The sequence below is a fragment of the Artemia franciscana genome, chromosome 7, assembly GCF_032884065.1.
Source record: "Artemia franciscana chromosome 7, ASM3288406v1, whole genome shotgun sequence".
Lineage (NCBI taxonomy): Eukaryota > Metazoa > Arthropoda > Branchiopoda > Anostraca > Artemiidae > Artemia > Artemia franciscana.
In genome coordinates, this window is record NC_088869.1 from 57,897,080 (window position 1) to 57,922,362 (window position 25,283).

At 35.8% G+C, this 25,283-nt stretch overlaps 2 protein-coding genes across 6 annotated transcripts in view; one reads left to right on the top strand and one right to left on the bottom strand.

Annotated features, from left to right (window-relative positions):
- LOC136029530 (uncharacterized) overlaps positions 1–13,714 on the bottom strand; it is a 76,094-nt gene extending 62,380 nt beyond the window's left edge. Inside the window, exons 1-2 of the mRNA XM_065707996.1 lie at positions 13,587–13,714; positions 681–814 (exon numbers count right to left, since the gene is read on the bottom strand). Of these exons, the coding sequence (XP_065564068.1) occupies positions 681–814; positions 13,587–13,642 (190 nt within the window). The 5' untranslated portion in view covers positions 13,643–13,714. The remainder of the gene's footprint in view (positions 1–680; positions 815–13,586) is intronic.
- Positions 13,715–19,308: 5,594 nt separating this feature from the next.
- Positions 19,309–25,283, top strand: part of LOC136029531 (echinoderm microtubule-associated protein-like 2) — a 139,517-nt gene continuing 133,542 nt past the window's right edge. For all 5 annotated transcript variants that reach the window (XM_065707998.1, XM_065707997.1, XM_065707999.1 and 2 more), the window contains exon 1: positions 19,309–19,416. The gene's annotated coding sequence lies outside the window, so the exon portion shown is untranslated. The remainder of the gene's footprint in view (positions 19,417–25,283) is intronic.

Sequence of the window (25,283 nt, forward strand, 5' to 3'; positions counted from 1 at the left end):
CTAATTTCACCATTATTTTAAAAAGGTACTAGGTTTGAAGAAATTACATATATATATATATATATTCATGGTGGTGGATCACTCTAACAATTTCCCAATGGAAGATCACTCTACCAATATGATCATTCTACCAATGGAAGATCCCCCATGGACAACTCTCCCTAGAAAACTGCTGCCTCCCCTTCCCTACCCACAAACAATTACCCACTGGAAAATCGCCCAAAATGAAAAAATTGAGCAGCAAAAGGTAAAGCAATAAAAATCAAAAATGGAGAGAAAAGTGGATCCAAGAATATTCCACCTATATTCCAGAATACATGTAGAATATACAGTGTGGAATAACCTATAGCACTTATTTTTATATTTTTGTTTGGCTTAATTCTTTTTTTTTCCTATTTTGGGGGCTGGGGGTTAAGTTATCAAAGTAGGGTAAGATAAAGGTTAGAGAAAATAATTTGCTTGCTTATTAGAAATATTGACTTCTGTTCATCTTAAATTTCTTAGTTTGGACTTGGAATTTGACTCCATGTTATTTAAATTAAATTTGAAAGTTTAAAAAGCCTCTTATTCAAACAGTTTTATTCAGATTTTAAAATATAAGGAAAAAAATTTAAACAGAAGTTATAAGATCATGTTCAATATTACAACTTAAAACTTAGATATGATATATTATCAAGTACCTTGTAAATATTTATCAGGACTTGCCTGGATGCTAAAAACAGATTCCTTTACTTCTTCGTTTTCTTTGACCAGGACCCTGGATTTTCGTTGAATCCCTCTTGGAGCCTTCCGACAAAATGATGTATTAAAATCCCTAAAATAAAAATTAGGTGTATTCCTTACTATGAATACAAGTTTTCACAGTACCACTATTAAAAACTGTGTTTTAAATAATTTATCAACTGAAACAGAAAGATTTTTTTTCTCACAAACAGGCATTAAACCTTAACACTGACGAATAAATAATAACAAGAAAAACTACGACGTAACAAATTGATCAGCAAAGCGATTCATTTCCTTTTGGATGAAAGGGGACAGAGCAAACACATCTCTCAAAAGTCTGGCAATAAAAGCATGCCTGTACATAGAGTTGGCCAGGGGTGTCTTTCTGACAATGTTTCCCTTTCTTATAGGCAAGGTCTAAGACGTTTTTTCTTGAAATTCTTACCTCTCTCCTTTTCCAGGGTAAATATTGGGATGCACCATCTCCCTTCAATGACTCAAACCATGTGCAAATATGACCATTTGCAGTAAACAAAATTACTACTACTAATATTAACAACTCATTTCTGCACCAAGTCATGTCAAGCCACCCCCACAGCTATGGAAACTCCTCTATCCCAATCTACTGAAAACTTCCCTCTTTAACCCTCTCATGTGAAGTTCCAATTTCCTTTAAATCCTTTGTTACAGCCACCTACCATCCTTTTTAGAAACGACCTGCTTCTTTCCCTAGATAGCTGGTCAAAAAGTAAGTCTTTGGCAATTTATTATCCTATTTCATAAAACTTGGCTGAGTCATTCTAACCTTTTATTCATTATAGTCCAAGAATACAGGATCAACTGGTATCTTTCATATGGCTTATTTTTTATATACTGTCTGTCAAACAAGCACCTAGAATTGTCCCAAGACAATTCCTCTACAAACATTTAACATATCTTCATCAACCAGAGCAGCCACGCATCAGAGCCGCGATTAACCACTGTCATTACTGTGGCTTCTAATAAACTAGTCTTAGTTAGAAGACATGTCTTTCTTGTCTTAGAAAAGTTTTTGAAATATGAAAACAATATTCAATAATTTGGCTATTTCAATTTTTACATCCTTGCTGTACCTATCATCTTAGCTAATGATGCTAAGTAAACCTGCCCACTTGATCGATTTTATTGTTACCTAACAATACCTCTTACCCTTCAAGTCTAAGCACCTGAGTCATTTAAAACTAATCTTTAAGGCTCTGAAATCCTTCCATTTTGCTAACAATTTGTATCTAGGCGAGACAAAGAAAACTATATAATTTAATTATAGGGATATCTATTTGATGTCCTACTGTCCACTAGACCCATAAGAACAATCTATAAAAGCAGGGATGGGACACAGCCCTCCTTAACTCCTGATTCCACACCAAACCCACAACTAATTGGATTTCCTACCATAGGAGTATTATCCTTATGCATAGCACTAATTACAAACAGATGCCTGTTCCTGATCTATAAAACTGAGCACCAAAGGGGTTTGATGACTCAAAAACATATTAGTTATTGACTTATAAGAGTGAAAAATTGATCAATGCATTGTCTTTCTTTCCTAGACCCATGCTGCTCGTATCTTTAAACTTTATTCACAATATCTCTTAATCTAATAATCACCATTATGCTAAGTAATTTACTTCCTGCAGAAACCAAGCCTGATGCCCCTGTAATTGCTATGTTCCCTCTTGCCCGCTTTCTTCTAAAGGGCTTTCCAAAAAAAATACTAGCTTTCTCCAAAAAAAATTGAAGTTTATAATTGAAGTTTTTTTTATCTTTAGCTTCACAATCTCTATATTTTAAAAATCATGCACTGCGCTATTAGAACCTGGGGCCTTATCACTTCTAAATCTTTTTAATATTGTATCTGGTTCCTCATTACAAAATAAATCTCTAAAATATATTGTGTCATAGCCTTAAAACAAAACAAAATTAAAACTATGCACTAAACATAAGCTTTTCTTGTGACCTCATTCAAACTTCCCCATGAATATATTCCGAATGTCCATTATAGGTCAAAATTTCTGTATAGTTAATATGTAAGCATTGAGGGGATAAGGGGCATATTGGCACAATTCTGGGAAGTAAAACAAATTCTGGGATTCTTTCTGAGAAGCTGCAAAATGCAAAGAATTATACTACTGTCTACTGTGATCACTCGAATATAGTAACAAAAATATGTTTTTTGAACATATTTTGACTTATATACCTCTAATTAAAAGGTATCAACAAAGGCAATTTGAATTACTTCACATTAGTTCTTGTGGTTCCAGTGTATATGGCAGAGCGCCACTACTTGTCTCCACTAGGGTATAGTATTGCTTTCAAGTGGTCCCATGGGTTCTACAAGTTCTTCCTCCACTGATATTGTAATCAATGTGGGTGTGACAAGTGTATTGCCTATGGTGGGGGAGTAAGCACCACACTATTTCGCCTAAGGTGCCACAACCTATGTCAGCAAAAATAAATATATCCTTGGAGTGGAATGGGTCCTCTGGTGGATACTACAATGACAATGATTCTCAATACTCTCTTCCTGACCCTACCAGGGTTTGGAGATAATAATCTAATACTGCTGTAGAGAATACTTCACTTTTATTACAAATGTCAACTCCAATATCAACTCATTAAACTCTAGATAGAAAGTGACTCAAAAAGACTATAACCACAAAAGAGGTAAAGTCATCTCTTCCACCATTACATGACACGGTGGGTCAATAAAATGTATGGGCACCTAAGATTGAACTTGCTTTATGCACAAATTATATTTTAACAGCAGGACCTAGGTAGATAAAAATAGAACTTCAATATAAGCCAATTTCTTACCCCTGGCAAAATTATTCCATTGAAGAAAAGCTAGCTTTTACAAGAATTGAAATTGTAAATAAAATTACATTGTGTTAGATCTCTCTGTAAGAGAAAAAAAATATCTGGTAAAAATAAGGGACACAGGTCCCAACACTTCATTGATAAAAATAAAACTTATTACATTGAATTAAATGCCAAATTGAATTAAATTTCCCTTGAAAATTTATCTCATGAGAGTTTTCCTGAACATGTTTTCAAACTTTTTCAAACCATGACTTGTCCTTTCCTAGGTTGCAGCAACTCCTGTAGCCATGAACTGAAAAACAAATGAAAGAAAAAACAGAAATACCCTTAATTTATAAGAATTGCAAAATGAAAAGAGTTGGAAACCTTGGTCCCATTAAAATAAAAATATATTATATTAATGCTGATGCAATAATCTCTGCCACATGGAGAGAACACAATTTGTTTTTGCAGATCAAACTAAACCACAGGTTCAACTACAAAAAGGCTACATTTTTAATAAGAGACAAGGTTGAAGTTTTCAAGATGGGAGATTGTGAACCTCCTATGAAGGGTTATTGAGCTAGAAAATGCAATCTACCTCAGATTTTCCACTTCCTCATATGCTCCTAATTTGTACAAAACTGCTGTTTTGTGATACAAAAAGGCATTTTCAAGGTGCAATGTCATCTGTAACTTAGAAAATGGTTGGACTTTTCATTTCTGTTCAAATAAACCATATCATGATAGTGAACACTTTTGATTAGATACAATCACCCATGAGAAAAAAAAAGGAAAAAATGAGATATTTCCCAAACTAAAATGCAATTTTTCTTGGATTTCATAATAAGGGGATTGTGAAAACCTCTATTGAAGTGTGAATGACAATGAAAAATTTGAATAGCTATCTCAGAATTTATGATCTCTAGCTTTTTGGCTAAGATTGATGTTCTACAGCACAAAATGGCAGTAAACAGTACTCTATTGTTGAGCAGTTTGCTTTCTTGGTTAAAACTGGCACTGGTATGCACAAGAATAGCACTGCTGCAGGTAAGGTAGAAAATGATGTTAGCAGCTGGTTTTGTATTGAATCAGGAGTTAAGCAGGGTTGTGTTCTTTCCCCTTTTATGTGGATCACTTAGATGACATTTGTCTTAAGGAGCAGAAGAAAGGCAAGTGGGAGAGCATGGAATCAAATGGGAAGGAAGAACTTTCCTGAACTTAGATTATGCTGATTATTTAAGCATCCTAGATGATAGTGTGAGCAAAATGAATGAACTTTTAAAGGTTTTGTAAGCTCAGGGTGCTAAAATAGGTTTGAAAATTAGTCTTAAGAAGACAAAGTCACTAAGGCTAGGAATAAGGGATGGTGAAAAGGTGACATTAGGTAAAAAAAAAGATTGATCAGGTGGACAGCTTCAATTACCTTGGTAATATTATTAGTAAATGAGGTGGGAGTGGTGAAGATGTTAAAAGTAGAATAGCCAAGGCTCAGGTGTTTTTCTCACAGGTGAAAAAAGTTTGGGAGAATAGGAAGACAAGTCTACAAACCAAGATTAGAACATTGGAAGCTACAGAGATGGCAGTAGTCAAATATGCTTCTGAAGCATGGGTGCTCCAAAAAGCATATGAAGATTCCCTAGATGTTTCCCAGAGATATCACCTATGGATTGTTCGGGGTACCCAGCTGACTGACCATATTTCAAAAAGTTGGTTGAACAAAAAGGATGGTTCAATCTTGCTTTTTAGAGCTATAACGAGAGAAAGGTTGAGACGGCTAGGGCGTGTTCTTCAGAAAAAGGAGAACAGATAATCCTCTTTGGCTAACTGTCTAGGGCTAAATGGAAAGCAGGTTGTTCATGGTTTGGAGAGAGGAAATGGGAGCTTACTTGAAGTACTTTTACTTGAAGTACTACTTAAAAAAAAATTTCCATTGCTTGTACTTGTACTTAAGTAAAAACTCTAGGGTGCACTTATTACTTGATACTTGAGTAAGATTACGAAATATTTATTACTTAAGATACTGTTAATGTACTTCTTTTTCAAATACTTTACCTTTGACACGAAAATTTTGTGTGTGTGTGCTTTGGCAATGTACAAGAAAACATCATCTTTAGATTTAGAGTAAACTCAGATATAGCTCCATGTCCTATTTTTGGATGTGAAATAAGGTATTTGTTTTTGATGAAAAAAATTATAGTATACTTAACACTTGGTTTAATTTTGTTTAAAAATTATATAAAAAAAAAATTGAAATTATTTCACAGTTCACTGGTCGACAGTGAGCTAAAATCCCTTGTTTTGTGCTAAATGTTGCATACTGTAGTCCATTTGGGCTTATATTTCTGACATTAGTGTTTAAGTTTTTTCATCTTGTCGACTGAACCAGATTTCTACCATTTCATCATCTTCAGGACCATATTATTGGTAAAACTACTGAAGCTATGAATCTTTGCCCATCTAAATGTTGTCTGCAATAAACAAGTCTAGGGAAATCTAGCTGGATCCAATGCAGTGGTATTTTGTCAAATTCATTCCAGCAAATTCAGGTATTCAGACGAATCTGACTTCAGATTCGTCACTCCATTCATAAGTTATAGGCCCTACTAAATTAAAGGAAAATTAAACTTTCTTAAAACTTGAAACCCTCGCCCTATTTGAGATAGGGTTTGTGATACCAGAACTTGATATGAGCCCTGATCTTAGGCATCTTTGGTTTAGTTTTCATTTGGATCCATTACTCCATTTGCAAGTTACACTAAATTAAATAGAAAACTTATTTTTTTTCAGGAATTAAAACCCACTCCCCCTTGTTATATTTGAGCTAGGGTCTTTATTTCAACACTTGATATGTATCATGGTCTTAGGCCTATTTGGTTCAATTTTCATTTAGATCCATCACTCCATTCACAAGTTACTCTCAATTCAACGAAAAACTGTTTTTAACTGGTAAAGCCCTCTCCCCCTGTTCTATTTGAGCTAGGGTCTTCATCTTTCAACTTGATGCGTTTCATGATCCTTGGCATCAAATCCGGCCATCCAATTTTTCATTCAAATCTGACAAGCGGTTCTCCCCCTATACTTGATTACACAGACGGACGGACAGACAGACAGACGGACAGACAGATTTTGCAACGTCTTAGGTAGCCATGTTGGCTCATTGGATCCAAAAAAGGGAAAAGAATAGCATATCATCATTCAGGCATCATCACCTATTTGGATAGTGGAAAATATCCATCAAGATGGGTTTTTGAGGTCCGTCTGTATGTCCGCCCGTCTGTGCAATCGAGTATAGCAGGAGAACTGCCAGTCAGATTTGTATTAAAATTGAACTATTTGGATTAAAATTGAGCTTAATTAGGGTGAGGGGGTTTAAGTGTTGAAAAAAAAATTGAGTTTTTCATTTAATTCAGTGTAACTTGCAAATGGAGAGATGAATTTCGATGAAAATTGAATAAAAATGCTTAAGAGTATAATATGCATTGAGTTCTGGGATGGAGACCCAAGCTTAATTAGGGCGAGGAGAAGGGGGCTTTAATTGCTAAAAAGTTGAGTTTTTTGTTTGACTCAGTTTAGCTTGCGAATGAAGTAATGGGTCTCAATGAAAGTCAAGCCAAAGATGCCAAAACCATAAGACATAATGTTTGGGGATGAAGACTCTAGCTTAATTAGGGGGAGGGGGCATTTAATTCAGTGTAACTTGCGAGTGGAGTGACGGATCTTAATGAAGATTGAACCAATGATGCCCAAGACCATGACAAGCATCAATTTTTTATATGAAAACCCTAGCTCAAATAGAACAAGGAGGGAGTAGGTTTTCAGTGCTGAAAAAAGTCAAGCTTTTTGTTTAATTTAGTATAACTTGCGAATGGAGCTATGGATCCAAATGAAAGCTAGACCAGAGATTACTAGGATCAGGACTCATATCAAGCTCTAGTACCACAAACCCTATCTCAAATAGGGTTGGGGGGGTTCAAGTTTTAAGAAAGTCAAGTTTTCCTTCAATTTAGTAGGGCCTATAACTACTTCCACCCATGGCTTGCCCAAAGCCTGGAAATAACCCTTTTCCAAAATAAGCCATAATGAAGCCAACCTTCAACAAAATATTCCATCTCCTGAGAAAAATTACTTTGTATGGCACTTGGTATTTACCAAGTGACACATAGTGATTGCAAATTCTGTCGGTCCCGGTTTTGCTAGTTTAGGCACTTCCAGATAAGCCAGGACGATGAAACGTGGCAGCCTTATCAGGGACCCAGACCAGATTAAATTAGAAAAAGTTGTTTCCCCGATTTGACCATCTAGGGGGAGTGGGGGGACGGTTAATTCAGAAAAATTGAAGTATTTTTAACTTACGAACAGGTGATCGGATCTTAATTAAATTTGATATTTAGAAGAACATCATGTCTCAGAGCTCTTATTTTCAATTCCGACTGGATCAGATGACATTGGGGGGATTTGGAGGGGGAAACCTAAAATCTTGGAAAATGCTTAGAGTGGAGGGATCGGGATGAAACTTAGTGCAAAAATAAGCAAAAGTACTAGATACGTAATTGAAATAACTAGGACGGATTCGCTCTCTTTTCGGGAGTTGGGGGGATTGCTAATTCTGAAAAATTAGAAAAATGAGGTATTTTTAACTTACAAAGGAGTGATCAGATCTTGAATTTCATCAGATGAAATTTCATATTTAGAAGGACCTCGTAACTCAGATCTCATTTTTTAAATTCCGACCGGATCCAGTGTCATTGGGGGGATTTTGGGGGGGGGGGGTGAAATCTTGGAAAATGCTTAGAGTGGAGAGATCAGGATCAAACTTGGTGGGAAGAATAAGCACAAGTCCTAGATACGTGATTGACATAACCGAAACGGATTCGCTCTCTTTGAGGGAGTTGGAGGGGGTGCTAATGGGACAAATTAAAAAAAAAAATGAGGTATTTTTAACTTAAGAGCGGGTGACTGTTCGTGAGGTAATTTTGAATTTGATATTTAGAAGTAACTCATGTATCAGAGCTCTTATTTTAAACCCCGACCAGTTCTGGTGACATTGGGGTAAAAGTTGGAGGGGGAAACCGAAAATCTTGGGAAAATCTGGCTCTGAGTCAAGAGATCGGGATGAAACTTGGTGGGTAGAATAAGCAAATGTCATAGATACTTGATTGATGAAGCCGGACTGGATCCACTCTCTTTGGGGGAGTGAGGGGGTCCAGTGCTTTGGCGAGTTCAGTGCTTCTAGACGTGCTAGGACAATGAAAATTGGTAGGCGTGTCAGGGACCTGCACAAATTGACTTGATAAAGTTGTTTTCCCCGATTCGAACAGCTGGGGGGGCTGAAGGGAGAGGGAAAATTAGAAAAAATGAGGTATTTTAATTTGCAAGTGGGTGATCAGATCTGATCACCTTGTGTCTCAAAGCTCTTATTTCAAATCCCAACTGGCATTAAGCCTCTGATTTTTCTTTTAAAATAATCTATTGATTCTTATAATTTTGCTAGAGCTCATGCAATGCCATATGAGCTCTTGGCTCTTCCGATCTTGTCACAAGTGCCATATGAGCTCTTAGCTCTTGTTTTATTCCTCTTTTCTCGGGAGATTTCCGACTTAGTCTGATGGTTTTTGCCACTTCATGGTGTGAAAACTGCTGCTAGAAATAGATAGGTTGCAACTTCTGCAATATTCTGCAGTTTGACCAGCCGTATGGAATGCGTCTGAATCAGTGGGCTTGCTGCAGGCCCGTGATTTTATAATATATATTTGTAGGGAGTTTTACCGACCACCTGAATTGACTACACAGCATGCGGCTTGCCTGAGTGAAAACCAGCCAAAGGATATAGATGCCATACATTTTCATAGCGTGTCTGAAATTTGACTTGAAAACTTGATGCAGTTTCCTTGTAAAGGTGCCAAGGGCGAGACATGTCATCAAAGTGTGAATCAAGACTTCATTTTCATATTCTTCTTTTCTTTCAGTATGCTGACAGCCAGCAACCTTCAGCTAGCTGCCAAAAGTGTGGATTTTTGCTGCTCCTTTTTATTGAGCTTTGATTTCTCTTATTAAAAAAGTCTGCAACTGACTCACTTGACTCCTCACTTTTAAATTTGAGTTTTTTTGATGCTAAGGTTTTTAATTATTCAATCAGAGAATGAACTACTTTATTACCTTTTATCTGTTTTAAAGCCAATCCCAAGTTTATTTTTCTATTTTCAGTATTTTTTCCACTTTTGACTTTTGAGTTTTTTTGACTGGCCTTAATTGTTTTGGTAGTCTTTTCTTTCAAGCTGTTGTGTTGAAAATTGGTTCCGATTGTTTTTTGGACTTTGTTGGGTGTGTACCAGCCAAACAAGGGAAAACAATATTTTCAATATTTTTTCCATCATTCTCACATGTTTCAGCAACGCTGTATTTTTCAAACGAGCCAGATTTTATTGAACACTAATTGCCAGAAGTTCAACTCTATGTGCACTGTGTTAATCCTGTCTGATCCAATCAGGAGTTTTTTGACTGCACTTAATTGTTTTGATAGTCTTTTCCTTTCAAGCCGTTGTGTTGAAATTGGTTAAGATTATTTTTTTTGGACTTCATTGGATGTGTACCAGCCAAACAAGGGAAATGATTAAAAACAATAAAATGGAAATTCTGGTTCTTGATTAAGATTTCCAAGAGAGGAATGACAGGGGGCGTTTTATAGGCAAGGGAAAGGGCTAAGAAGCCTTCAGAATGGGTTTAATAAAAAGGTAGCATGGGCTTGATATTAGAAATATATATATATATATATATATATATATATATATATATATATGTATGTATGTATATAGTATATATATATATATATATATATATATATATATATATATATATATATATATATATATATATATATATATTTCAATTTCAATATAACAATATATATATATATATATTTTTGAAAAAAGTATTTTTTCAAATGTGCCAGATTTGATTGAACACTAATTGCCAGAAGTTCAACTCTATATGCACTATGTTAATCCTGTCATGTGATCTTTCTGATCCAATGAGGAGTTTTTTGACTGCACTTAATTGTTTTGATAGTCTTTTCCTTTCAAGCTGTTGTTGTGTTGAAAATTGGTTAAGATTTTTTTTTTTTTTTACTTCATTGGGTGTGTAGCAGCCAAACAAGGGAAATGATTAAAAACAATAAAACAGAAATTCTGGTTCTTGATTTAGACTTCCAAGAGAGGAATGACAGGGGACATTTTATAGGCAAGGAAAAGGGCTAAGAAGCCTTCAGGATGGCTTTAACAAAGAGGTAGCATTGGCTTGATAGTAGAACTATATATATATATATATTTATATATATATATATATATATATATATATATATATATATATATATATATATATATATATATATATAATAAATACTTCAAGTAGTACTTGAAGTACTACTTAAGTACAATTTTGGTAAGTACTTGGTACTTGATACTTAAGTAAAAATTTGTAAATTACTTATTACTTGATATTTAAGTACAAAAACAATGAACACTTAATACTTGATACTTAAGTAAAATTTGGAGTACTTGTTGCAGCACTGCTTCTAGGGAGGGTGTGATGAGAGGGACTTTGAATAGATTGGGATGGAGGAGCATACATAGCTGTGTTGGCCTCAGGTAGCTTGGTGCTGTGATGAGGTATTAGCAGTAATAGATACTTTTATTTTTGTTCAAATAAATCCTCCCCAATATTCTACAACTATTAATTCAATATTATTACCCCTGGTGAAAAATAGGAAGACACATAACTTTTGCCTATGCATAAAAGCAAATTTGCTGGTTCTCCAGTGTGGGAGGGGCTGTAAACTTCCAGCTTGTGATTTTAATTGTAGCAGTTTGAATGATATATTTTTATTTCAATTTCACTTCATTTTTCATAGGTTTCAGGTTGTTTTTCATTGTTAAATATTTGTTCCTGTAATTACAAATTATTATTCTTTCAATGTAAATGATAATCTCTATTTCTGAATCAGTATCACTTTGGTAAATAATTCTCACTAAATAATTTCATGGAAAATATGTTTTAAATTTTTGGTTATTATCAGCCATGGTCTGCTCTTTACTAGGTTGCAGCTATTCCTGCAACTAAAATATCCAAGAGGAAGTCAAAAACAATTGCCTAGTGTTGACCTTTAAGCTTAATAGTAGGTACATTTAGGTCCAAACAAACTCCTTAAATGACTGATAATCTTGTTTGAATAGCAGTACCTGATTATCCTGGAACTATAAGTTTTAACTCTGTCTGTTACAGCAAAGAGGATTACCACTTAGTCATTCTTAAACAATAATTGATGGAAGTAGACATTACACAGATTTTTGAATTATTTAATTGTCAAGTGACAGCATTTGTTAATGGGCTCCTATAAACAGCAACTAATTTAAGTAGAATACTTGAAACAACTCTCCAAATCATTGAGTGTTATAAAGCTAAGAAAAGCCAAATACCATTTAAAAGTCACTGCCTTTCTACTGGTATACCCTTGCCAGTCAATATACAGTACTCCTTAAAACAACCAAAGAAATGATGTGGAAAGATTGAAAAACAAAAGAAGAAGAAAGAAGGATAAAATTATCCCAGTTAGCAAGGAAAAAAACATAGAACAGAAGATATTTTAGCAAGGGCTGCATTCACTGACTGGAAATTATTTTGTTATTGTTGTTTCCTTAGGTCTCTTTAATTTTTTCTATTCTGTTTATCATTTTTGTGTACAACCAGAATGGTCTTGCAAATTATTAAAAAATGATAACAGAAGAGTCAAATAGTTATACTATATGGCAAAACAATGCTCAAAAAGTTGAATAATATTATTTCTTTACTAGATGACAAATACAAAAGTTTAATTCCAAGAGACACAATTTTAACTTGAATCAAATGTAAAAATTTTACTGATTTTTATTAAGATAAAAAGCATTTTGTCTTAAAAAGAGATTGTAGAACATTGGTGAGGTCACAAAAGCATTTATAAAATTACAGAAACCATGTAGGGAGAAATTAGGTTAATAATGTTGGGTTCTATAATTAGGACTCTCATAAGCATTGGTACATGGGACATGTCCCATGTGTTGCTGTAATTTACTAACAGTTCCCTATCCCTACAAATCCCTACAAAAACTCTATTATACCATCTAGAAATTTGATCTTCTGACTATTTTGAATCTGTCTTAACTCTATCAGTAATTATACCTATGTAATTAATTTTCATATATTAGCCAGATATCATGCTAGCTATTTTAAATTCATTGACAATTAATAGTCACAAAATACATAGGCCTATGTCCAGTGACACATGTACATTATTAGCTTGAGCCTGATCAGAAAATATAGTAAAGGTACAGTAGAGAGTAAATGTCAAAAAGGAAATAAAGGAAAATATAATTAGATCCTCTTTTGAATACTTTTCCTAAATGTAATAACTGCTGTGTCATAATTCCATCATAGCCCACCCCCTCTCCCATAGGGACAGGTGTAGCCTTGTGCTACAGGCCTACTTAAAAGTTTACAAACTTTGTTTATACAATTGTTTACTTTTTTATCCAAATTTTTGCTACAATCCTTTAGAAATTTTTAAAAGGGACATATAGCAAGCCTGTTACCTAGCCTTGTGTCAGTAAAGATTGATCTCTGGGCCCCATATTGACAAGCTAGGCATCAGCCTGCTGTACTATCACATGATTTTATTTTAAAAAGCCTACAGTCAGTCAAACTGGTAGGCTACCTGAAACTAGGCTATCTTAAGACAACTCTTGTGAAAAAACTATACACAAAATCTATTCAACCTTTTACAGTATCGAAATTACAGAAACATACTTGGCCACTGTCATTACTATAGCGTCCAATATTTTATTTTCCATACTCGCCTTCCAATGCTATTCTTCAAATTATTTCAACTTGGAAGTAACATGCTGGGCCTCGGCTAATCTACTTTTTAGGCCTTCATCGTACCAATGTTGTTTATTTAAAATACTAATAAACCTAAAGAATAACTTGAAGTAAACCTTTGTAAGCTAATCCGGACGATCCTTAGAAGTTGAAAGTTCTGTGCTAGAGTCATGTTTTACAATTTTGTTTTCGTCTGCGCTGGTGCCAGCAGCGAAATGTCCTTTCCTAAAAGGCCAGAATCTATTCACCGAAGATGAAAAGAATGGCCAAAACGGCGAAACAGCAATATAATGCGGTTTTTGCACCGCATGTGTTGTTTAGACACCTGATTGGAAAATTTTCTCTGCATCTTATAAGAAGCAAATCCGATTGCTGCTCCTTAGGTTCTGCAATTATTTTCTTATTATCACCATTTGGACTCGTAATGGTTACATTTTGTGGCGGTACAATGTTTTTGAGATTTGTAAAAATGGACGAACTGGCACGTAGATTTGCTGACCGCTGCAATAGCATTATCGACTTTCCATTGACTTGCCTTCTATTAATTTCTTAGCGTCGCTAGTTGTGAAAACTTATGAAGTTTGATTCATGGTGTTGGTTTTGATTTTGGCGATACTGGTAAAGTGGTTTTAGTTTCTTTTTGTTTTGTCTCTTTTGAAGTGTAAATCCGTTTCGATTGAAATGCAGGGTAATTGATTTTTTTTCTTCTTCTTTCTTTCTTTTTTCTTGTCCTTTTCTTTTCTTTTTACTTTTTCTTCTTTTTCATATTGTTTTATTTGTATGTGTATTGGGGTTGTAAGCCCAAACAAGCTTTGCTTCGGGCCATTTGCTTGTTTTGTTTTGTTATTTATATTAATAAACCCATCTTTCTCTCTCATGTACTAAAGCATGAAGAAGACAATGGAAAAAGGGTAGGTACAGTTTTATTTATGAGATTTGCAGAAGAGAGCGGGAGTAAGTGGGAAGAGCCGTATAGGTACCAGCCGGCCTAGAGGTCTTAGACTGCTGGGGACAAGCAGTTCAAGTACTCGCACTTCCCATAACACTTCATTAGAATTACGTAATTCATAAGGAGAACCCATTGATAGCTGTTTGGAGGATATTTTATTTTTATATGATGATATTTTTATTGAGTTGACGAGGTGAAGAGACCGATTAGGTAGTCATATACACTAGACTAAATTTTGGAACTGGAACTTGATGATGAAAAGTGATAGAAAGCTAAAGTTGTCAAGAATTGTGCGTGTCTTTTTTTTTTGTCTGTGCTCTTTTTGCTTTTCTTTTCATTTTCTTATACTCCTCTTTAGTGTATTTGCGCTGTGTACAAAGGGTAACAATAAGTTATTATTTTTATTAAATTTATGGGTAAAATACAAGAAAGTGCAGGCTTGATGGAAATATTTAAGATCATTTCTTTTCCAAGCCGAATGGTGTTGGTAATGTTTACAGCCTAATCACTTGTAAATGGGCAGCGAAGAATTTAAGTGTAAGTCTCAACTTTCTTTCCAATGGACTTTCTGCCAATTTAATGTTGTTTAGAACTGATGCAAAAAACGCGTTCGACACAACGTGCTTGGTCACCAAAATTCATTTAAACTTATGCTTTTTTATGAAATGTGTCGTTATGACGCTAAAAGTAGCCCTAATTGAATAACAACTTTTGTATAAAACATTTTCTTTTTGGTCATTAAAATTTGCTCATTCATTCGTTAATTTGTTCTTTTAACTTAAAATTTTGCATGAAATTGAACCCTGATGTATAAATTGGCGACTGTTCCAATCAGTTTCTACCAAACTATGAAGTCAGCATCAGGTATTTAGTCATTATTCTCATCTTCCTTCATTTTCCTTATTTTATTTTTTGTATTTCTCTTTTTTTATTTTATTTTTTATTGATTTTATTCTTGTTATTTATTCAATCTAAAAATTCAGCTTGTGAAATCACAGGGCTTGACGCCAAGGCCTTTTCGAATAATTTTTCTTACACCCAAAATACTGGGAGGGGGGAAGCCCCGTCCTCTTCCCCAAGGTATGACGGTTCTTGTCCTACTACAGAGGCCCATGTTTTCTGTAAAAATATATGGTCGTTTCTGATTGGTGATTTATTTTATCTGAATTACTATAGATAATATTACATATTTATGTTTAATTACCTTTGTTACGGAATGATAATTTGAAACCCCTGTTGCAGGTGAAATTCACTGAACTAAAGCCTATGTCCACCGTACCAATTGATAGTAACGATGAGCCAAAATTAAAAATCAAAAGGGTCGCCGAATACACCTTTTAGAAGAACTATTTTTAATCTTCCTACTGCACTAGTCCTTTTCCGTGGAGTACAATTTAAACTTATCTTCTTCCTTTTAAGTTATAGTTTAATTTTGTTACATGGAAGCAATCTGTAATTAGGCACATTGTCAATAGAAGACCTGAGACAAGTTAGAAAAACATGAAAATATTTTTTTTAGCAAAATATAATTTCCATCAATCCTTGGGAACATGCGATTGGACATGAAATTTTAAAATGAAATTTAAATTCCACAGCATAACTATAAGATAATACCACAAAATAGTGAAATGTAAACAAAAGATTCGGCAATCATGAAAGATGTATTATCTTTTTATTTAGTTCTGCATCCCCCCACTGGGTTGTCATTCCATCACTTTTGAATATTAGAAAAGTGCACCAGATCTTTCTATATGCATTCGAACAAGCCCTCCCTGAAGCCTCTATAAAGTGATCTAAAAAAAAAACAAAACAAAAAAACGAAGTAGTCTGACGAGAAAAAACAATTTCAAGCCAAATCGATCTTTATTTAGGCAGCGCTATTGTGCTGCATGAGATTCAATATAGCAAACGATAATGCATGCTCATTTAAACTCTCAAGATCACAAAACTGAAGAAGTATTTTTAACTTAACAATCACAGATCATAGCCTATATTCCATATTACCATACCAATTAACATCAGGATTCTATCTTAGCGGCGGTTCAAAAGAACTATTTAGTAAATGCAGCAATATACTCCAATTTTTAACCTTGTGCTGATAGTAGATAGTAGATAGTAGATAGTAGATAGTAATACAATACTTTTCAAAACAAGTTACTTTGATGTAGAAGCCTTCTAGGTATATAATTTAAAACCAAATAATTGACTAGTAAAGTTGCAACCACTTCCCAGTACTTTCTTCCGCCTGGTACGAGTGACCGAGATCAATTAAGTCAAAAGGTTTTTTACTCATCTCAAATCAATTTACACATTTGAGAACATCGGTCTCCAAAACTTTACTAGAAAAAAATAACTTTCCCTAAAATGAATTTTATTATATTGACCAGAAAAGTATTAGTGTTTTAAAAATCATATAAGACACATTACACATTATGAGTACGATTGTTATCACTGTACCTATGGTGGAAAAGAGGCTAAAAAACCTCGATGCCAGCAAATCAGCCGGCCCTGATGGAATCCACCCGAGGTTGCTCAAAGAAACAGCCACCGAGATTTCCCCCGCTTTGTGCCATCTATTTCAGTTTTCTCTCGATTGCAGAGTTGTTCCCTGACAGTGGAAGACTGCGTATGTTACACCCATATTCAAAAAGGGTGACCGGTCTAAAGTTGAAAACTACAGACCTTTTAGAGAGAATGGTCAACGACGCTCTTCTCAAGCACCTAGTTTCCAACAGCATTATCTCGGACAAACAATATAGTTTTCTTCCCGGGAAGTCAGTCAAAACCAACCTGCTCGAAACTTATGAGCTAATTACTCAGCTTCTTGACAGAGGACTTCCTGTCGACCTAATTCTACTAGACCTTGCCAAAGCCTTCGACAAAGTCCCCCATAGTCGTTTGCGCTTCAAACTTACAGCCGTGGGCATTGATAAAAAAACTAGTCGACTGGCTAATGGACTTCCTTGGTGGCAGAACGCAAAAGGTTCGGCTCTTTACCGCGGACGGAGAAAAGATCTATTCAACACCTTGCCAAGTTCTGAGTGGCGTCCCTCAAGGAACTGTCCTCAGACCGCCCTTATTCCTCATCTATATCAATGACCTGGTAGCTGAAACAAAAAACCATTTACTCTTTACACCGACGACTCCAAGCTATTTGGTACCTCGGACAACATTAGCCTACAAGCCGATCTCAACCAAATTCAAGCTTGGGCAGATAAATGGCTTCTGTCCTTCAACATCTCAAAGTGCGTCACTCTTCATTTCAGCCGTGATAATCCGCAGCACCAGTACACTATGTACGACGGCAAAACGTCATCGACAGTCTTGATTCCTACTTCTAGTAGTGGTAGAGATCTGGGAGTCCTGTTGGATGACAACTTAAAATTCCACGAGCACACCGCCCAAGCAGTTTCGAAAGCAAATGCAAATTTGGGACTCCTGAAAAGAACCGTCAGCAGTCGATCCTCCACAGTTTTTCTGAAATTACATAAAACTCTGGTCAGGCCACTCCTAGATTTCGGAACATGTCTTGCTGGTCCTTTTTACAAGAGTGACATCCAGGTTGTTGAGGGTGTCCAGAGGAGAGCCACCAAATACATCGACGGTTTATGCAGTCAGCCTTACTGCAGAAGATTATAATCTGTTAACCTCCCAACACTCGTTTTTCGGCGTAGGAGTAGCGATATGCTGCTCACCTACGAGTACCTCCAGCAAGTGGATCAGAAGCTGTTCATTTTCTCTCCCCACCAAAAGCAAACACGAGGACTTTCCAAAAAGCTGTTCAAATCCAGCGTTAACACCAAAGTCCGACTAGATTTTTTCAGCCAGCGAGTAGTGAACGATTGGAACCAACTAAGCCAAGAGACAGTCTCGGCAACCTCGCCCGAGGAATTCAGAAAGAGGCTCGACAAGGAATGGGAGGCCAAACCATGGAGATTCCAGTGGGAAAACCCCTCCCAGCCCTCACTACCATAACAGTCGTGGAAGACAATAGAGAGTTAGCTTGGAGGATGATGCGGCTTGTTATACCCAACCATCTCACACACTCTATCCGAAGTTGCGGTTGTGCGGCGGTGCCAACTCTAAATCGCTGGAGAATGGTCCTTGAACCATACCTACCATGTGATCACCGTTACCGAGTGGGTTCAAATTGCACCTCTCCAGCACTCTCTAGTCCCTATGGTTTGTTGCTTGACATTAGCACAGCGACCAGATCTATCGCCATCATCAACTACGGAGCATCACAGTTCTCGCAACTAATTCGCTCCGAAGTGCGAATTAAGGTAATCAAGGTAATTACCTTTGCAGAATTATGGGTGATGACTCTATACCCAGCAATGTGGTGTTAATATTTGCTAAGAGCTGGCTAAGTTTGCTCTTAGTGCGTTTTAATAGCGTTCAAGTTAAATTTAAGATGTTTCATTGACTTTCACAGAACATATTTTCTGACTCTTTTTGTATACCTTCAAAATGTAGAGATTTAAGGCAAAAACGTTATAACTTACGGAACGAAACTAACTGTACATTTGAAGTCGCTGCTAATATCTTTAGCACTAATAATCTAGCACCCTTCTTTTGATGCCATAACAAAAAAGGTTTCTCAATGCGTTTGAAGCAGCCAAAATGGTTATTTAGACCTGTTTCTCCAATATCACTATTATTTTTTATTAGATGTCTGCTGGTCTTTACCATCTTGTGAAATACAGTACTTTTTTATGTTACCTGGTGTCATTTAATACAGAAAGAGGATTATAGGTGGAATTTCTCTAGTTAGGTGCATATTCATTCCATTCTCCGTATAAAAAACACTTTCTAAAATATAGCCGCAATACTGACCGAAAAATATTGTAATTATGACTTTGGCTGGCACCGAAAAATAATAATTGCAGCAGAGAGTGGTGGCTTCTAGGCGGTATATTTGAAATTCTGAGACAGAGTTTATATTTAGCTCACACAAATTTTGGAAGTGGAACTGATTTTATGGTCAATATATCTAGGTAGGCGCATGGTATTTAAGTTCAAAACATATAGGCCTATTCAAGCAGAGACACTGGTAACATAAATATGGATCCAGTTTATGATATTAGCTTATTTTAAAAAATGAACCTAGGCTATATTCTAAAGCAGGTCTTACAAAATATCCAAGAGACTAACTTAAATAAAATCCCAAGAAAATCGCAGCATCAAAAGTTTATCACAACGTTACATTCCAAATATGATTAAGCTCATCTGTAATTTTAAGTTTACAATCCAGTTACTTTTCTGTTTTTATGAGGGTAACCAGCAATTGTAAGCTATATGTGAGTAATTGTGTATCATATTTTCGGTTACAATTCTATTTGATTGACTTCTTGCTATCTCAGAAAGGGATTATATTAGGAAAATGAAACTTTCAGGGACAGGTCTACAGGCTAAAGTATATCCTGGGAAGGTATTTTAAAGTACCCACATCCAGTCCTTCTTCCTCTAGAGAGCCCTTAAATTCGCCTACATGATAGGTCTATACCTATTGAAATTTTGACAAGACAACATTTTACCTTAATTTTCAGTTAGGCCTACCAGTTGCTTTTTCTCTGTCTTTAGTTCTGAAAAATGCAAATCCTGATATTTGAGTAGAATTCTGAGCCATATCAATGTTTCTCTTTCAAAATTTAGGAAATGTATTTGTATATCTTTAAAACCTTATAAATTGGGATTGAGCAAAGTTGTGAAGCTAAAAACAATTTGGTTATTCTTCATTCAAGCAGAAGATCTATTTTGCAAGGTTTCACTTTTATAACACACATATTATTGAAGGTAAGGACCCTCTAGAGGGAGAGGGAGTAGAGGTAGGTACTTCAAAATACCTTCCCAAGACATACTTTAATCTGTAGACCCATCCCTGAAAGTTTCATTTACCTAACCTAACCCCTTTCCAAGATAGCAATAAGTCACTAAACTAGAATTTTACCTATTATAGTTTGTGGGTGTTAGGTTTAAATGTATTTTTTATTTATACAATTTTATTTTTAGATTCTAGTTGTTTTGTTTTAATTCTACAGTGAAATTCTGGTTTAGCTACTTTTCACTATCTTGGGAAGGGGTTTGGTTAAAAAAAAGCAATTCTCATAAATTAATTTAGGGCCAAAAAGATAGGCCTACTCAGAGATATTACAATAAATTTATGACAGTTCATATTATTGACTTAGGCTACCAATAAAGTGAATATACCCCTTCATGCCTTTTTTATGCTCTTTACAACTATTGCAAATTCAAATTTAAGCACTTTTTGACCTAACCTAAACTAACCTTATTATAAATAACTTTAGCTCTGAGAAAATTTAGCATCATTTTTTTGAAAACAACCGAGAAAAGATGGTACTGAGAAAATGTAGCATTATTTTGTTGGAAAATGGCCAATAACTCATACTTTCATTGAAAATTTTTCTTTTTTATGAGCTCAAAAAGTGCTTAAATTTGAATTTGCAATAAAAGCAATTATTGTATTCATAATAAGCATAAAAACACAAAGTGGTATGTCCACTTCATTAGTAAGTAAATAACATGAACTGTCACAATTTTACCAATATTGCCAAGCTTCCATGTTAACCATCTTCTGATTTCTAAGCCTCAGAAATGTGTCTACTTGACAGGTCTATATCTACTAAATTTTGGCTAAACAACATTTTACCTTGTTCTTAGTTTCTTTTTCTCTTGTTTTAGTTCTGAAAATACAATCCTTGTTGTTTGAGTATCAATGGGATATATTTTGAAAATTGAGCCTAGGCTATATTCAAAAGCAAGTCTTACAAAATATCCAAGAAACTAACTTAAATATAAGCCCAAGAGAATAACAGCATCAAAAGCTTATCATAACATTATGTTGCAAATTTAATTAAGCTCATCTGTAATTTTAAGTTTATAATCCAGTTACTGTTCTGTTCTCATGAGGGTACCTGGCAATTGCATATGTGAGTAGTTGTGTCTATATATTTTAGTTAGTCTGTTTTAGTTTTACATATATTTTTTATTTATACTATTTTAGTTTTAGATTCTAGTTTTTTTTTTAAATTCTATAGTGAAATTCTGGTTTAGCTACTTTTCACTATCTTGGAAAGAGGTTAGGTTGGAAAAAAAAAAGATATGCAACTTTCAGTAATGAATCCAGGGCCAGAACAATACTCTGGGGAGACATTGCCAAGCTTCCTTGTTAACCATCTTCTGATTTCTAAGCCTTTGAAATGTGTCTACTTGACAGGTCTATACCTATTGAAATTTTGACAAAACAATATTTTACCTTAATTTTCAGTTATTTGTTTCCTTTTCTCTGTTTTTAGTTCTGAAAATACAATTCTTGATGTTTGAGTATCAATGTATTTTTCTAAATTGACAAAATGTATTTGTAGATCTTTGAATTCTCATAAATTAGGATTTAGCAAAGTTGTGAAGCTGAAAACAGTTTTCTTCTACTTTAGCTAAGCAAAAGATCCATTTTGTAAGGTTTAACTTTCATAACATGAAGTTTTTCAAAGGTCACTACCCTCTACAGAGAGAAGAAGTAGAGGTGTGTACTTCGGAATACCTTCCCAGGGCATATTAGTCTGTAGACCAATCCCTGCAAGTTTCTTTTTCCTAACCTAACCTCTTTCCAAGATAGTAAAAAGTAGCTAAACTAGAGTTTTATCAATTCTACATTGAAGATACCTTGTTTTGTACAGGCAGAATATTTGTGTGATTTTGTTTCTCTTTTTTCCCTTTAGGCTTACTGGCTATGGACCCATTTATCTCTTTCAGATTCTTTTTTTTTGTTTTGTGGCTTCTTGGTAACTCAGAAAGTTGTTGAGCTAGCTTAGTCAAGTGAAGCTTAGGCCTAACTGATAAGGAATGGTTCTAGGATTGACCTTGCCTAATTAATTACTTACTAGACAATAGGCTTACAATAATTGTAAACTTGGTAGATGCCAAGAATTGGGGCTATTGAAAAGGAAACATGTTTAGAAAACAAGTCTTACTTCATAGGCCTAATATGCAGAAAAATTGTAGTCAACACATTCTAAATATGACTTCACAGCACTTTATCCCCAATCCTCCCCCTGACATGCAAATAATAGCCCAAATCACATATTCCCTGTGGTTTTTTCCCCTTGTCAGACTTCAGGTTTAAATATAATAATTTGCCTTTATTACCTTTATAATTTACCATTACCTAAATGGGTCTCACATAATCGAAAGCAAAACAAGCAAATAAACAAAAGCAAGCAAGCAAAGTCAACATATTTCATCTTTGTTCTTAAGTAGAAATATTTTTGTTCTTAGGCAGACTGGCTGGCAGTGGTTGTCATTGTTACAGTCTATGCTCAAATTCTCTTGAACAGCGGGTTTGGAAAGTCTACCATAGTGAGTGGTTCTTCCCTGAGGTGTTGGTGCTAGTGTTCTAGTTTCAAGGAATATTCCTGTGCAAGAAGAGAACTCACCTCTTTGACTCAATACTTCCCTTCCTTTCTCCTCCCTAATGTTTTCCTTTTGAAGCTATTCCTTATTTTGGTCATATACTCATAAAATGAGTTAAAAGAGCCTGATCCTTCTAAACTCATGGTAATCACAGAAATGCCAGCCCCCAAAAGCAAAGATGAGTTGCAGAGTCTCCTAGGCATGTTTAGCTATTTGTCAAGATATATTCCTGGCCTCTCTACCTTAAACCAACGCTTCCAGAATTAGCAAAGGCCATGGAGTTTGAATGGAAAGTAGTGCAGAACTGGGCCTGAATCCAGGAAGCCATTTGCAACATTCTTGCATCTTTTAATACTGAAAGCACTGTGGTAGAAATGATAACAGATGCATCACAGCATGGACTTTGTTTTCAGCTGATTGCAGATTGTGCAACAGTAGCCTTTGCTTCCAGGTCTTTGAGTAATACAGAAAAGCAGTACTCTCAAATTGAAAAGGAACTGTTGAGCCTTGTATTTGCCTGCACACATTTCCACCAATACATTTGCAGTAGAAAGTTTATTGTGACCGCAGATCAAAACCAGAGTCTGAACAGCTCTTTGCTTCTCTCTCTCTTCCTCTCTCTTTCTCTGTGGCTATGTGTTTGAGCATGTGTTTGCTTTTCCCCATGTCTGACTTTGTGTGTCTGAATCTGTGTTTGCTTGTTTCTCTTTGTGTGTTTATATGTCTGGACTCTATATGTTTTTAGGTGTTTCTCTCTCTCTCTCTCTCTCTCTCTCTCTCTCTGTACCTTTGTGACTGAGTGGATATTTGCTTGTCTTGCTGACTATTCCTATGTGTCTTAGCAGGTGTTTGCTTGTTTTTCTGTCTGTCTTTGTGTACTTGTGTGTCTGACTCTGTGTGTTTGTAGGTGTTTTGTCTCTACCTCTCTCTGACTATGTGTCTGAGCAGGTGTTTGCTTGTCTCTCTCTGTGCCCATGTGCTTGAGTAGGTGTTTGCTTCTTTCTCTGTCTGATTCTGTGTAGGTGTTTTGTTTCTCTCTCTCTCTCTCTCTCTCTCTCTCTCTCTCTCTCTCTCTCTTTCTCAGTGCCTATATGTCTGAGCAGATGTTTTCTTGTCTCTCTCACTATGCCTATGTGTATGAGTGGATGTTTGGTTGTTTCTATATCTGTCTTTGTGTGTTTGTAGGTTTTTTTGTCTCTCTCTTTCTGACTATGTGTCTAAGTGGGTGTTTGCTTGTCTCTCTCTGTGCCCATGTGCTTGAGTGGGTGTTTGCTTCTTTCTCTGTCTGATTCTGTGTAGGTGTTTTGTTTCTCTCTCTCTCTCTCTCTCTCTCTCTCTCTCTCTCTCTTTCTCAGTGCCTACATGTCTGAGCAGATGTTTTCTTGTCTCTCTCACTATGCCTATGTGTATGAGTGGATGTTTGGTTGTTTCTATATCTGTCTTTGTGTGTTTGTAGGTTTTTTTGTCTCTCTCTTTCTGACTATGTGTCTAAGTGGGTGTTTGTTTGTCTCTCTCTGTGCCCATGTGCTTGAGTAGGTGTTTGCTTCTTTCTCTGTCTGATTCTGTGTAGGTGTTTTGTTTCTCTCTCTCTCTCTCTCTCTCTCTCTCTCTCTCTCTCTCTCTCTTTCTCAGTGCCTATATGTCTGAGCAGATGTTTTCTTGTCTCTCTCACTATGCCTATGTGTATGAGTGGATGTTTGGTTGTTTCTATATCTGTCTTTGTGTGTTTGTAGGTTTTTTTGTCTCTCTCTTTCTGACTATGTGTCTGAGTGGGTGTTTGCTTGTCTCTCTCTCTTTGCCTTTGTGTCTGACTGACGTGTGTCTGTCAGGGTGTTTGCCTGTTCCAGTGTCTGTCTTTGTGGGTTTGAATGGCTGACTATGTGTATTCGTTTGTGTTTTTGTCTCTGTGCCTGTGTTTCTTAGGAGATGTTTCCCAGCCCAATGTCTGTCTTAGTGAGTTTGTGTGTCTGACTGTGTGTTTGTAGGTGTTTTTGTCTCTCTCTCTCTCTCTCTGCGCCTCTGTATTTCAGCAGGTGTATGTTTGCTTCTCTTTGTGTGTCCGACTCTGTGTGTTTGTACGTGTTTCTCTCTCTCACTCTGTCTCTCTATGCCTGTTTGTCTGAGCGGATATTTGCTTGTCTCCGTGTATGTCTTTGTATGTTTGTGTGTCTGACTCGGTGTGTTTGTGGATGTTATTGTCTCTGTCTCTATGCCTATGTGTCTGAGTGGCCGTCTCTCTGTGCATCTCTCTCTCTCTTTCTCTCTGTGCATATGTGTCTGTTAGGTTTTTTTGTCTTTATGGTCTGCCTTTGTGTGATTTTGTGTCTGAGTCTGTGCGTTTGTATGTGTTTTTTCTCTCTCTCCCTCTGTACCTGTGTGTTTGAGCCACTGCATGCTTTTCTCTATGTCTGTTTGTCTCTCTCTCTCTCTCTCT